The sequence below is a fragment of the Apis dorsata genome, unplaced genomic scaffold, assembly GCF_000469605.1.
Source record: "Apis dorsata unplaced genomic scaffold, Apis dorsata 1.3 scaffold_149, whole genome shotgun sequence".
NCBI classification, from domain to species: Eukaryota; Metazoa; Arthropoda; class Insecta; order Hymenoptera; family Apidae; genus Apis; species Apis dorsata.
This window is the reverse complement of record NW_006263440.1, coordinates 8,629-23,848: the sequence shown is the minus strand read 5'-3', so window position 1 is coordinate 23,848 and position 15,220 is coordinate 8,629. Positions and strand designations below refer to the sequence as shown.

At 27.3% G+C, this 15,220-nt stretch overlaps 2 protein-coding genes across 2 annotated transcripts in view; one reads left to right on the top strand and one right to left on the bottom strand.

The window, feature by feature from the left end:
• The window catches only part of LOC102681673 (scavenger receptor class B member 1-like), a 16,061-nt gene extending 1,224 nt beyond the window's left edge, over window positions 1-14,837 (top strand). Inside the window, exons 2-8 of the mRNA XM_006613391.2 lie at window positions 8,274-8,529; window positions 8,748-8,889; window positions 12,503-12,703; window positions 12,943-13,167; window positions 13,399-13,561; window positions 13,882-14,126; window positions 14,319-14,837. Coding sequence (XP_006613454.1) covers window positions 8,274-8,529; window positions 8,748-8,889; window positions 12,503-12,703; window positions 12,943-13,167; window positions 13,399-13,561; window positions 13,882-14,126; window positions 14,319-14,666 — 1,580 coding nt within the window. The 3' untranslated portion in view covers window positions 14,667-14,837. The remainder of the gene's footprint in view (window positions 1-8,273; window positions 8,530-8,747; window positions 8,890-12,502; window positions 12,704-12,942; window positions 13,168-13,398; window positions 13,562-13,881; window positions 14,127-14,318) is intronic.
• LOC102680208 (ATP-dependent DNA helicase Q5-like) overlaps window positions 1-15,220 on the bottom strand; it is a 22,807-nt gene that overhangs the window by 1,336 nt on the left and 6,251 nt on the right. Inside the window, exon 13 of the mRNA XM_031509391.1 lies at window positions 5,919-5,931. Coding sequence (XP_031365251.1) covers window positions 5,927-5,931 — 5 coding nt within the window. The 3' untranslated portion in view covers window positions 5,919-5,926. The remainder of the gene's footprint in view (window positions 1-5,918; window positions 5,932-15,220) is intronic.

The following is a 15,220-nucleotide window of genomic DNA, read 5'->3' as shown; positions in this document are numbered from 1 at the left end:
TTTTTTTTTTTTCGTACAAATTTCGTCACGAAATAATGTTAATTAATTTGAAGAATTTCGTGAAAGCGCGATTGATCACGTGAAAATTCGAATGGAAAATGTTAACACGAGTTTTATTTGAAGAAAATAACACGTTACGATAGATTATGCAAAATTTCAAACGAGAATGTGTCATCATGTGATAAAGAGAAATCATGTGATAATTTGCATCGATGGAATTCGAGACCTGATTCTTTTCAAAATGATTTCAACGAATAATCATTAATTATTTCTTAATAGGAGTAATTTTAGATCGATGCCCCAATTATCAAATGAAATTATCAAATTATTACAGCATGAAGATATACATGAAATTCTTGTCATGAAATAAATTTGCATCCATTCGTTCCAACTTATGAATACGTATATGCATATTCATATATTTTTATAACGATTTAATTGATTCGATTTTTAAGACGATTTTGAGCAAATTTTTTCGTTGATCAGAAGTGATCAATTATAAAAATTTTCATCTATTTCTTGATTATAATTCTTAAATTATAATTTAATCTTTAATATTTTCGTGAAGCGTTTTAATGTTTTTCTTTTTGTTTTTTTTTTTTTTTTTAATTTTAGATAGCTACTCATAAATTTTATTCTTAATTAATTTTATTTTTGATGATATTTCGCGTCATTTCAGACTTATATATACATTTCTTTCGAGGATCTTTTTATAGATTATATTTATCTACAAGTAATTGATCACGCTGAAACGAATGACTTGAAGTTCGATGACTTCGTTTCGACATTTTCTAACATAACTTATTTATTAAATGATATTCAGGCAATGAAATGTACGTATATAATAAAAGAAAACATGAAATTCTTTTTCGTTTAAAATACTTCTGTCACACGGTTTATCAAGAAATTAACTTTTAACGTCAGTATCGCATCTCATAGCATTCCTTGTGTCAAAAGTCAATAAAAATTTCTCTGTCTTGATAATAAATCGTCGATAATTTTGTAAATAGGCTGTAAATGTTTGAACGCAAAAGTTACGGCCCATTTCCGCCGCGTAATTATCGTTTATCTGCCGCTTATCAACATTACATTATCGTATTACTAAAATTAATATTTTATCAAAGCACTTCTTCAAAAAGGAAAAAAGAAAGGAAAATATTAATTTTCGTATTTACACGTTTAATCGAAATTTAAACAATAATACAGCTCTGATTCCGTAACTTTGTATTTATTTGTACGGCAGAGTTGCACGTAAAGTAAAGAAGCAATCGCAATACCATTTTCAGTAAGAACAAAGGAAAAAGAAAGAAGAGTGTTCGTTTCCATATGAAGATTTCAATGAAGCAATAAAAAAACGACACGCGTACTTTATGTTAATAATGATTATCCTTCCTGGACACACGCGTCGGAGAATTGTAAGAACGCCATAAAATCCTCGAATATGAAAAGCTTCCTTCTTCGTTCAATGCCATAAACTGGTATTACAACAATAGCGATTAAAGTAATCTTCCGTTTAGGAATCTTAATTGGATGCACTTTGCATATAATAATACGATCGGACAAACTCAGAAGAGGATTATTAAATTGGTAAAAAGTTAATGGAAAAGTTCGATGACGTAAATGTAATTCGAATAAAGGAGAAAGAAAAATAATGGAAAGGAAAAAAAAAAAAAAAAAAAAAGAAATTGGCGAATTAGTCGTTCTAAATGTCGACGAACAGGCTTTCTTGAAATTAATAGCTCATCAATTTTTCGATTACAAATTTTTTTGTAATGCCTCGAACGTATAAATCGATGGAAATAACCAAAATGTTCGGATCGACGAAGAAATGCGTGTCTCGTAAGAGAGAAAGAGAGAGAGAAAAAATAGGAACACATAACAGGTTCTTCGTTTCGAATTCTAAACATTCATCTGATAGCTAAATCTTCGATATATGACTCGATACATCGAAAAAAATCTATTAACATATATTTTTTTCTCACAATGTTTGACATGACTCATTTGTTAGAAATTAGACACTACAAGTAATAATTTCAATCAGTCGATTTGAAAAATCCGAATCGTTGTTAAACAAGTTTGAGTCGTATTAATATTTTATTCGCGATAATAAAAGATAATTAGATATTATAATTATACAATTCGGGATATCGGTCGTTTACTTCGAAACTTTCAAATAAAATCGTTGCCCTTTTGAAAAAAAAATAGAACATCAAATCCGTTGATGTTCTATTAATAATTTAATAATTGAAATTTATTTCCAGATATTTCATTAGTTTGCTCTTGAGATGAACTCTGATAAAATTATCTCTAATGTTGTCTCTATCGTTATCTCTAACGATATATTTTTCCCGAGAAAACAAATTTAATATTTTATTCTTTGTTTAATATTTACTCGAACTTGATAATTCAAATATTTAAACATTTTCAATTTGCTTCAATTTGATTGGTAAACAATTTCTTGTTTATCGATTTGTTTATTTTAAAGTGAAGGCAATACAATGTCTTCTTGTGCACACAGAAATGACATAAAATGGTATTTAACAGTCATTTGAAATTCAATTAAATGGCACATTTCTTCTTTCCTTTCAAGAAGAATAAAAACAAAAAGATAAAAGGAACTGAATCACAAATTTGAAGTTTACATAATTCTATCTATTTCTTTCAAAAAGTTTAACGGATTAAATATTTATATCAAATCAAGAAATTATCTTAGATAAGATAAAATAATTATTTGTAATATTCGATCATGCGATTAAATTTTTTTATCGTTTGATATTTCAACTTGACAATGGCATTGAAAATATAAGAAAACAATCAAACGAAAACTAATTGATCGAGATTAAAAAAAACTATGAGACAGAAACTTTCGGATAATATTTATTTAATTCTAATGTCGTAACTAACGATTCTTTGAAATTTTAAAAAATAAATATTTATAAAAGCAGATAAAAGAAAGATTATTATATTTACTTAGAGAAACAATCTTAATTTTTATTTATAAAATCAAATTATATTTAAATAGATATCTTTAATATTCTAATTTAATATTTTAAATATCTTATCGCGTTTATTCACGAATCTGTTGTAACACAACAAATTATAATCTATTATTTTCCCGATACAATTTAGCAATGCAAATAACGGAAAAAATATCTGTGATCAATTTGATTGGTACTCAAGAAATCATACGAGTAAATTGAAATACGAAAATGAAAGATCAGAGAGAAATGAAAAAAAAAAGAAAAAATTATTACGTATACCGATGAATGTCACTTTTTCTTAATTTTCTTTATTCTTGCGTTAACATTATTTCACGTTCAAAGTCACTTAATAAACGTGATAAATAATTATAACGATATAAAAAAAATATATATATTTTAATTTACGATCTTTAATAAGTAATCTTTTTTTACATCTAATACATATTCGAATATTAATTGAGTAAATGTTATTAACAAATACTCCACAAATTTCTATCGAATAGCTTACGTAAAAATGATCCAAACTCGTGAAGAAAATTAGATATTAAAATTCATACGATACCAAAAAATGTTTAAAAATTTAAAAGTCAAACTTCCATATTCGCAAGATGAACGATCAAAAATCAATGATGTAAGTAAAATATAATATAATAAATAATATTAAACATCAAAATGCTTTTCTACATTCACTATTTTCTGATTATTAATTCATTTTCCTTCTCTCTTCGACGAATTTTCTAATTAAATTAGAGAAAAATCAGAGAAAAAATTTTCGATCCTTCTTAAAGGGATCGTATATTTCTATCATCTCATAAATTCATCGAATGAAAATAATGTCTTGTGCAAGATGAATCCACTCGAAAATGCCATATATCGAATTTCGTTTCCTTCATGATATTTGACGATGCTCCAAACGAAATGCCAACACACGAGAAACTTCAATGTTTGACCAGATAAGGCGACTCTTAAAACGAAGTTGTCTTGCTAAATCTCGCCGACCTCAGGTTACAACCGATGCAACGTGAAGTAAGAATGGGGAATGATGAATGGTGGAAAACATTCAACCAGAGTTTCCATAGGCTTTTAATTGATCCACGACTTACGAAATAATAGAAAGATCATGGTAAATGAATCGTTGTTAACTTGTTATTTCAAGAAACAACAAAACAACATTGTTACGCATAGATACTACAGCTTTCTAGAAATTTACGACTACATACCAAATATCTTGAACATTTCTTCACAAGCATTTGTATCTACCTTACCAGATTGCTATGGACCGAATATTTTTCACATATTGAAAAATTGTGCAACAGAACATTCCATTCGAGAAAAATATCTGAATCTGACACATTTTCTCAATTGTAAATTATAAAATAAATTTACATGAAAGAAACAATACAATTATTCGAAAGAAAGAAAAAAAAAGAAAAGATACAAATGTCTCCATTCACGTAAGAAGATAAATAAAACCACGAAGAATGATGATTGTAAAAAATAATTGCAGTAGCGGGTGGAATTTACGAATAAGATTAACGTCAGCACGGGAGTAAAACGTTTTCATTATTAGTAAGTAAACAGCTGACGGGATTAAATTGACATTCTTCGCCGATCTTCCACCTGTTGAAAGGCAGCATCGTGCGCGAGATTATGCAAAAAGTACGCACGTGCCGTACGATTTATATTTACGTTACGCAACTTGACGAGTCGCGGTTAATATAAAAAGATTCACAATAACGCGTTCGGATCTCGAGGTGCATTGCACGTTGCAAGCAAGTCATGACGCGAAAAATCGTCAAACAATAAATTAGACGTGCACACTTGCACAATACATCGGTACAATAACTTATGATATATTATATACGTGTTCGTAATATCTGAGGTTAATTGACGCAATAGCGCAACAATGAGAAATTGATACAAAAACGCGATATCGAACTTTTATTCCAGAAATTTTGATCGTCTACACTGTTCGAACATATCCAAAGTATTGACTCTTTACCGATCGAAAACCGACATTGACGGTATTTTTAAAATCGTGCGATCGAAACAAAACGAAATAAAAATTATATACGTATGAAATGAAGTTTTTGCGAATATTCTTCACAATGAGACAGCATATTTAAAATGTTTTTGAAACGTCTGACTTATCACGATAACATTACGGCTAATTTATTCTATTTCTCTCTCTATTTTTACAAATATGTATTATTAATCTATTCAATGATAAAATCTACATTATACGTATTCGTACGTTACGAAATTGTCGAGCCATCTAAAGATTTACGAACGATTACAATAAACGAAGAAATAGTTGACCCGGCGAGCATGCATTTTGTAATTTCCTCTTCCGCGTATGGGGATTGGACGTTTCGTAAACGTTTGAACATCCACAAAAGAGTCGCGATTCCGTGGATATAAAATATAACGACACGAAGAAAATATGCACTTTCTATTAGATGGCGGCGATGGCGCGTATACAGTTGCGTCCCGATTACAGCCGGAAAATTATTACCACATCGTGCCGCACTGCCAGCGATCTTGCAATAGTCAAGAGCAAAGCGATTCTTTCCACGAAATCTGCCGGCTTATAATTCGTTATAATCTTCCATTGCTCCCCCCACCCCGCCCCGTCGATTATTTAAGATTTATTTTATCGATCAAACTTCTTGTTTTACCTCGACGTTTTAAAAAATTTATATTACTTTACACGTATCCTGGATACGAGACGTAATTTCAGATAACGATCGTTTCATCATAATTAATTCGATAATTTGTTCTTAAAAGCATATTATCGTTAATATCTTTTTTATCTTTCTTTTTTTTTTTTTTTTTCATTAATTTGCAAATATCGATACATCGAAAATGTCTCGTTAAATTTTCACTTTCTTATTTTTATGTAATTATACATACGTCTAATAATTCGCATCTCATCACCTTCACTTTTATACTTTCATTACGTATTACATTACGTATAATTGCATCGCTTATTACCGAATACAAAATCGGGTGATTAATTGAACAATTACGCTTTCAAGTTCAATTTGTTTTTGCACGAGTCGGGTTAAGAATTTTAAATATTATCTCAATTGTTATCCAATTACAAAATATGTAATTAGACTTTTGATCGATCGTATCGGTCGAGGTGGATTAGGATCGAAGAGTTATAAAACGAGGTGTAAAACGTATTTTGCATCGAAAGTAAAATCGTTCGAGAGATTCGATCGTCCTTCATAGGAACGCATGACAATCGATATTTCCGTGACACATTGGTATTCCTCGTGATCTACAACAAGATTACTTAACGGTTACCAAAGCGATCGGTTACACGTTCATTTGTATCTCCATACATGTGTATCACCGGCAAATGATAATAGAGAATAACATTTACATAACCCCAGAGAATTTAATTAAACTTATCTCTTCTAATAATATCAAATTAAAAATATATATCCGCAATAAATTATGAAATCAAAGATCTACGCACGATCGCACGATCCACAAAATTTTTACGCATAATGCTACGCGTAATGCCACATAAGTTAGTTACACAGATAGCTTTAAATTATCATATGCAACTTGAACAACGTTTCTCTTCTTGTTTTTGTCTGTTTTTACTCCATCTCGTTTTACATACGGATACGGTTGCAACGAACATTTTCTTTTTTTTTTTAAAGATAAAGAAAAAAAATAAAAACTAGAAATAAGAAAGATTTATTGAAAGTCCTTCGTTCCCTATCTAGAATGACAATCCAAGGTTTTTTCGTTATATTTATATTTTCTTTGAAACGATAAATAACACGCCCGCGAATCTCTCAGATACGCAACATTATGCCTGAATAAATTTATTTTTTCAAGGATTTCAGCGACATCGCGGAAATACTTGAGGAATGAGTAAATTTAATGGACAATGCGTTAATTATTACTAATCGATGAGCCGGCATTCGATATAAATTAACCGATTCAAAATTCTTATTTCGATTTCTTAAAATTTTGAGATGACGAAAAACGACGTCGATAAAATGAAATAATATCCGTATCGTACTCGTCTCGCGAAATATTCGAGGGAAAAAAAATCAGCGCAAGTTATTATTATCCAGATGCAACCAGACTACATCAACACGATGCACTTTAGACACTTCGTAACGCTGAACGTTTGAATGACGTATTTTTGAATCGACATTAATCAAACGACGATTTATTCATTTTTACTCGAAAGAGGATGGAAGTGCATATGATATCCTTAATATAGAATAAACCTGACACAATTTCCACGAAATCTGACTCGTGCTCTCTTAAAATTCATCAACAGTTTCGCATATGTAAACGAAGAATTTCAATGTTAATTGGAATTCTTCTATTCTCGTATATTATAGTATATAAGTATATAAATTCGGCGCTCATTTTCACATAATATTTTGAAACAAGTCGAAAATTCTGACCATGCTTGAAATAAAAAATTACAATATGTTTAATCGAAAATTAAAATATCCTTCATCTTTATATCCTTTAAAAAAAAAAAATCACCACAAAAAACGAAATAATCAAGATAAGTGTTTATATGATTTTTATTATATGTCTATATAATTTATATATCACAAAAATTACATAAATCTAATTAAGTTTAATAGGTTAGAAAGGATAAAAAAAATTCTTTTTGAACTTACGTATTTATGAGTGTTTTAAGAATGTGATTGCATTTTGCAATTATATTTGGTAAGAAAATGATTATTCTTACATCTTTCACATCGATCGAAAAAATTCCTGTTTGCAGTTAATAACTTAGAAAATTGATCGATTTTATTTCTTTTTATTATTTTATTCTATACCGTATGCAAACGTGAATACAACCATTTGGATAAAACTTTTCTTTGAATTGATCAAAATTTTTTTTGTTACAGATAACAATTTAATTTTTTCTATGCTTTGCTCTCGATAAATTCGCAAACTTATCTTGAATATTTTTCACATATACGTAACAGTAATAAAATTCAGCTTAAAAGGAAATATAGCGACCTAATAAAATTTTGCATACCTGTCCAATGAAACTTTTAAATTTATAACATTAATGATATGATAATTTTTGAAAGCCGTATATATGTCCCCCATAACAGGGACATATATACAGGGAAATATAAAAAAGCGAGTAATTTCATGCGAGATCCTTTAAGATTTTAGATGGAATTCATTTTAGATAAAATCTCTTAGGTTAATAATCGTTTATCGCCTTCTTGTACTTGTTACCTTCTTGTTACTCTTTAATCCACACGTTTATCTCTCACGATTGTGCAGGTATTTTCATACTGATGATTTTGGGATGCCTCGGTCTTGCAACCGGTTGCATTCTCTTCGTGTTTCAACCGTACGAGCTACTTTTTAAACTGAAAATAATCTTCAGCCCCAACAGCGAGATATTCGAGTTATGGCGGAAACCGAATGTTGAACTTTATCTGAAGGTTTACCTTTTCAACGTTACAAATCACGAAGAGTTTTTATCCGGCAAGGAGAGCAAGTTAAAGTTCCAAGAAGTTGGTCCTTACGTTTATAGGTAAGCGCGTTATCGAATTTACTTGAAATATAATTTGAATTATTGGGCAAAAAATGAGGATCGAGAACACGATATTCTTTAATCTCGTTAAAAATCCTAAAAAATTAAGATCTCGTTCGAAGGATGTAATAATATTATCACATGTGAATCTGATCTTGAAAAAAATTGAATTTTTAGAGGATCGAATAAAAAAACGATAGATTTTGATAAATTTTCAGAGAATCATTCGAACATGCAAATGTTCTATTCAATGATAACAGCACGGTGACGGCGCGGCTGCTTCATCCATTGGAATACGTACCGAAAATGAGCAACGGCACGGAAGAGGACGAAATGATATTGCCAAACATCGCGTTATTCGTAAGTAAAATTGCTTGGTTATAAATATAAAAAAGAGAGAGAGAGAGAAATTAACCAGTCTTTCGTGTACCACTCGCAAAACTTGGTCTTGTTTTTACTCTGTTTCATATGATCATTCACAAATTGCATGCGTATGCGCATTAAATCATAGCAAGGACAATGAGTAAACGACCTTGATATTTTCATTAAATGATGTATGCGAATTTAAAAGTAGCATTAAAGCGACCCAAGGTCCTCATTATCTTTCTAATTTTTAATTCAAAAATTTCATAAAAATATTTTAGAAGATTTAATCTTTTTAATTTTGAACACTTAATCTTCAACTACACGGTAGATTTTACGTTAATTTTTTATTAAATTGGACAAGAAAGAATCTTTGCTATTGATGTAGCGAAGATGAAGTAACTAAATGCAAATCAGAATAAAAATTAAGATTCATAATGAATAATATTTAAAAATGTGCAATTATTGAAATAAGGGAGGATATCTGATTTTTTTTTGACAAAAAAAGAAGAAGAAGAAAAAAAAAAAATTATCGAACAGTAATTGGGATAATAATAGCGTTCGGCAAAGTTCAAAGAATGTCAAACAATGCATCGATATCTCCTTTCTGTCTGTTGATTGACTATTTCCAATGGAATTCGCGATTTATCGAAGTCAATTATTTTATGAGCATTACGAATAAACTTCCGTTTTCTCCTTGTTAAAAATAAATCTTTTATGATAAATTAAATTCTGTATAAATGCAGAAGAAAATTTTTTTTAGAAAAAATCAAACGTTAAGCGAAAGAAATTAATAATCTTTTACATTAATATTATTAAATCTAGTAAAAAAAAAAAAACATTATATATTTATTTATATATTTTTCATTGTACATGTATGTGTATAATGGTTCCAATTATTTTTTTCAAAGATAAGGAAAGTAAATCGAACAAGTTATTTTAAACACTTAACGCAAAGAATGAAGTTTATTTAAATCGAATATTCATATATGTATATTAAATTATGCTTATCAAAATAAACAAGTTTGATGAAATATATTATCGAAAAAAAAAAAATGTAAAACATTTACATTTTAATATCACATACACGTACAAAAAAGATTAACGATAATCATTTAATGGTAAATTATCGATTGAAACAAATTATAAAGAATATTTCTCGTTCTCATTGAAAGATTAATTGACTATGATAATTACAATTTCGATTAAAACGCAATATTTTTTTTTTTCTAATATTCGTGGCGATTTCTTAATATATTTTATCTGTTATTTTTCTTTCAAAATATTCTTATCAATAATTGATGAAATATTAATTAAAATCGCGAAATTCAAAAAGGAATTTTTTTTAATAAAAAATTCAATAAAAAGAAAATTTATCTAATTTTTAGTGACGAAAAAAAACGATTGCACGTGGTAATTATTAATTTTGCAATAATCGGCAAATAGTTATTGTTCAAAGTACAATTTTGTTCATGTTTTTGACTCTCTGCTTTTATCGCAATAATATTTTAATTGTGTATAATATCAAAAATCTAATTTTCAAATTTTACATTAGAATGATGCTGCAAATAATTTTAAAAAATTTATAGGAAATCGATTCTTTTTTTTTTTTTTTTAATAAAACGTAAAAAAACAGAATAAAATTATTCAGATATTAAATTTTGAAAAAAGAAATAAAAATAACTTCGTAATAGATGATATGATAAAAGATCATATCAATTGCAATGGAAATCTATTCTCTGGCTATAAATATACGAAGTTTCAATGACGTCATAAAATTTTATAGCGGTATCATGTTACATTACTATGAATGGTAAGATCAATGTACATCATCGGCAATAATTTGTTTAAGAAAAAAATTCTTTAAAAATACCGGAAAATATCGATTTAGTCAAAATATTCCACGTAACGTGTTTCCTTAGAATTGCAATCGAAAAAAAAAACTATGATCATGTACAATAAATTTCCATTCGATGCACGAAGACATTCTTAACGAGTGCATCATATTTATTGGCGAGAAAGCATGAGAGCAAAGTCGTAACGATTCGAGGGAATACCTGAAATTGTCTTACTTTCGATAGACTAAATTTAAGCAAGTTTTTAGCAAAATTATAATTTTTATCGATAGATCCTTTAACCTTTAAAAACGTCATTCGCGTTAAAGAAAATTCAAATGAAACAAAACGTATCTATAATAAAAAAAAAGTTATCTATGTACGTTTATTTATAATCTTTTTTTTTATATTTTTTATAAATAAATAAAATTGTATAAAAAGAAGAAAATCAAGAGAAGACATCCTTAATTAAAATCTATATATATATATATATATATCTCAAAAAAAAATATATTTTCTTTTTATAAATTTAATTGATTTCTATCGCATGTTATCCGCATATGTAAATTAATATAACAACGTGTCACGTAATATCGAATTCTAAATTGTTTTAGATTTAACGATTTAAAGAAATATATAAAGTGTAGTTTCGTTAAAAGATACGAACATCTCGAAACATTTTGCGAATTTACATTACGCATAATAATAAAATATTATCGTAATAAAGAAAAAAAAATTAAAGAATGAAAAATGAAAAAAAAATGTAATATCTCATTTAAAAAATATCAACAATCATTTACGGTGATCAAAACATAACACATTATAATAATTTGTCAAACAGCATCCTTATGTAACTTGTGTAACTTGTGTATCGACGCGCAATATGCATATGTATGCAGCCAACTCAAGGCATGCGAGAACATCTTGATCGTGTACATATATCAGTTAGTAAACGCATAATACATAGCATACTTGCGGCGTCAATGAACTTTCAGGCATAAAATGAAGATCATGGAATTTCCGCAATTCCTTTTGTCCGCATCCGAGAATGATAAAGAAGATTCAAAAGGGGAAGGAAATAAAGCGATATAATGAAGTTGTCTAACGAATAATGTTCTCTTTCACGTTTTATGAAAACAAATCATCGTTAATTAATTGTACGTTACGCGGTGAATGAGATAAATCATATTTCATAACAAAGAAGATTAATTATCTTGCGACGCGAAAATCGCTGACTCCACATACAAATAAAAGAAAAGATGACATTAATTAATAATGAGCGCAAACTATTCTTTTTCGAGTTTTTTTCGTATATATAAATTTGTATATATATAGAATTATTATATTAGATATATATGAAATATATTTTTATTAATAATATTTTTGATATAGTTGAAAAAAAAATTGAAAAAAAAGAAAAACGATATTAATTAAATATTTTTGAATTATTTATTGAAAATATACCTCTATTTTTTATACCTATTAGAAGAATTTATTACCTATTTTTATATCTATTAGAAGCTATTTTAATTCCTTTTTTAATGTTTAAAGTTTACAATTTTGTAGCAAAATATTAATACTAAATACAGTTGCTCATTATGATTAATTATATAATTGTTTCACAAATATGTTTATATAGTGAAACATATTGTTTGAAGAACATATTAGAAATATATTTTATTTTATTTCATAATCAATATAAAAAGAAAATATAAAAGAGTATTTCAGACTTGTAGCAAAGTATAATTTTAAATCAAATTTCTGTTCTGTTTTAGAGTATCACGAACGTAATGAGGAATGCCGCGTATCTATCTAGATTAGGATTAAACTTATTAATCCTTAATACAAATTCTCATCCTTTGATCAAAATGACTGCTAAAGAATTTATGTTCGGATACAAATCTACTCTGGTCACTCTGGGCAATAAGATGATGCCATTCTGGATCAAGTTTGATAAACTGGGTCTTATAGATAGGGTAAATTTTTCCTAATTTGAAGAAAAATATTAGATTAGATTTGAATAACAACAGTATATCTAATTCTAATATCTAATCTATAACAATAATATATCTAATTCTTTATATCTAATCAAAAATATAAAAATATAAAAAATATAAAAACAATCTTTTTTTTTTATATTATAAAAAATATTTTATTCTTTGTTAAGAACACGAATCTTGAATTTTTAATATATATACCCCCTTTTTATTCACAGATGTATGATTTTGATGGTGATTATATAACTGTTTATACTGGCGAAACCGATGTACGTCGAACAGGCCTAATTGAAAAATATAATGGCAATGTAAATCTACCGCAATGGACAGGAAAATGTGCTAATGTGAATGGAGCTAGTGATGGAGTAAAATATCCTAGTTACATTGAGCCGAATGATACTATATTATTCTTTAGAAAAAGTCTCTGTCGTGCTGCCCCTATGGTATGTTGTATTTTAATATTATATATATTAACACATTAAACAAATCATGTATTCAAATGATTTCATATAATATTTTGAAAAATCTTTTTGTTATTATAAATTACCATTTAATATTATCTTTTATTATTATATATCAAATTCAAAAGTTATAAATGGCAAACTACATGAAAATATTAGAAAATATTTGTTACTGATAAAAATATAATAAAAAAGACTAAAATATAATTTTAGATTCGAATCGAAGAAACGAGTATAAAAGGGATGCATGCGTATAAATATATATTCATTGAAAATATACTTGACAATGGCATCTATAATCCAGAGAACAAATGTTTCTGTCGTCATGGATATTGTTTAAAAGCTGGTTTAATTGATGTCACTGATTGTTATTATGGTAAGACAACTTAGACAAAAAAATTTCAATATTGATCGCATAATAAAAAAATGATATAAAATAAAGCTCATAATAATGTTTAAAATTCGCAATAACTATTAAAATTTTATACAATCTGAGTAAGAGGTGCAATTTTGCATTAAATTTTCTAATTAAATTACTTGTATATATATGTACTTGTATATATACCAATGCAAATTTAAAAATAATTCAAAAACAATTATTACTTTCATATGCATATACTTATGTATATTATAGTATTCTATTATTAAAAAAAAAAATTCTATATATTTCGATCACTTACATTTATGATGATACAGGATTTCCAATTGCTCTTTCGTATCCACACTTCTACAAGTCTGATCCAAGTATTTTGGAAGCTATTGAGGGCTTAAATCCAAGACCTGAACTTCACGAATCTTATGCCTATATTCAACCAAAATCAGGTCTTCCATTAAAAGTTGCTTTCCGTTTTCAAATCAATATGGCTTTACAAAATATCGAACACATGGCAAGAGTAGAAAAATTCGGAGACATGGTTTTACCGTTACTGTGGTTTGAAATCGTAAGTATCGAAAACTATCGAATTGTAAAGAAAATTGATTACCTCGAATATCGAAAATATCAATTATATTGATATTTCGATATATTGAGATATTTTTATATAGATTTAGAAAATGAATAAAATAAATCATATAAATTTAATCAATATAAATTTTATGAAAAAGATATCTAATTTTTAAAATATTTTTTCTAGGGAATGAACGAATTACCATTATCAATGTATATTCGTTTTTGGTTTTATTTAAATTTCTTACCAATTCTTCAAGATATAGTGACGTATTCTTCGTTGATTATTGGCATTATACTCATAAGTGTTGGTATTTGCAAAATCTTTGTATATTCACCAAACAAATCAACATCAGCTCGACAATGGTTAAATTCTAAAATGAAAAATCAAAAGTTGCAATTTTTTAATAACAGACGAATGTCGTGTAAAATTAATGAAATGGATACTTATAGTTCATTAATCGAATCGAAAAATGTAAATACAGTGCCAGAAGGAATAACAAAATTATTATCTTTAAAAGAAGATATCGTGTGATCATTAATACCTGAATAAGACAATAAAAGAGGCTATATATTTTCCGTGTAAAGTTGACAAATAAAATGAACAAAACTTATGAAACTTTGAGGTTCGAGGGAATATAACAGTACAGCAATTGATTCAAACAAAATCTACATCGATAAGTAAGGAAATTGATATACCTATTTTTAAAGAATAAAGATTTTCACATTTTCAAATTTAATAATACAATTTCAAAATAGCAAAAATTGAAATTCATATAATGAATTATATTTTAATATTGATTATAAAATAAAAATATAAATTATATAGTTCATATCATAAAAATTATCGTAAAATAATTTTGTTTAAATTTAACCATAATATGGTAAGTAGTGACATCTTGTATTAAATTTTCTAATTAAAAAAATATTTCAATACAAACAGTGCTAATTCAGAAATATAATTATCTTCATATATATATATATATATATATAACATTTTTTTTATTAAAAAATTTTCTTTATAAATAATTTTTTATAAGAATAGAAATTTTTATTTTTAATATTTTAACAATGTGTTTCGCAATGTAT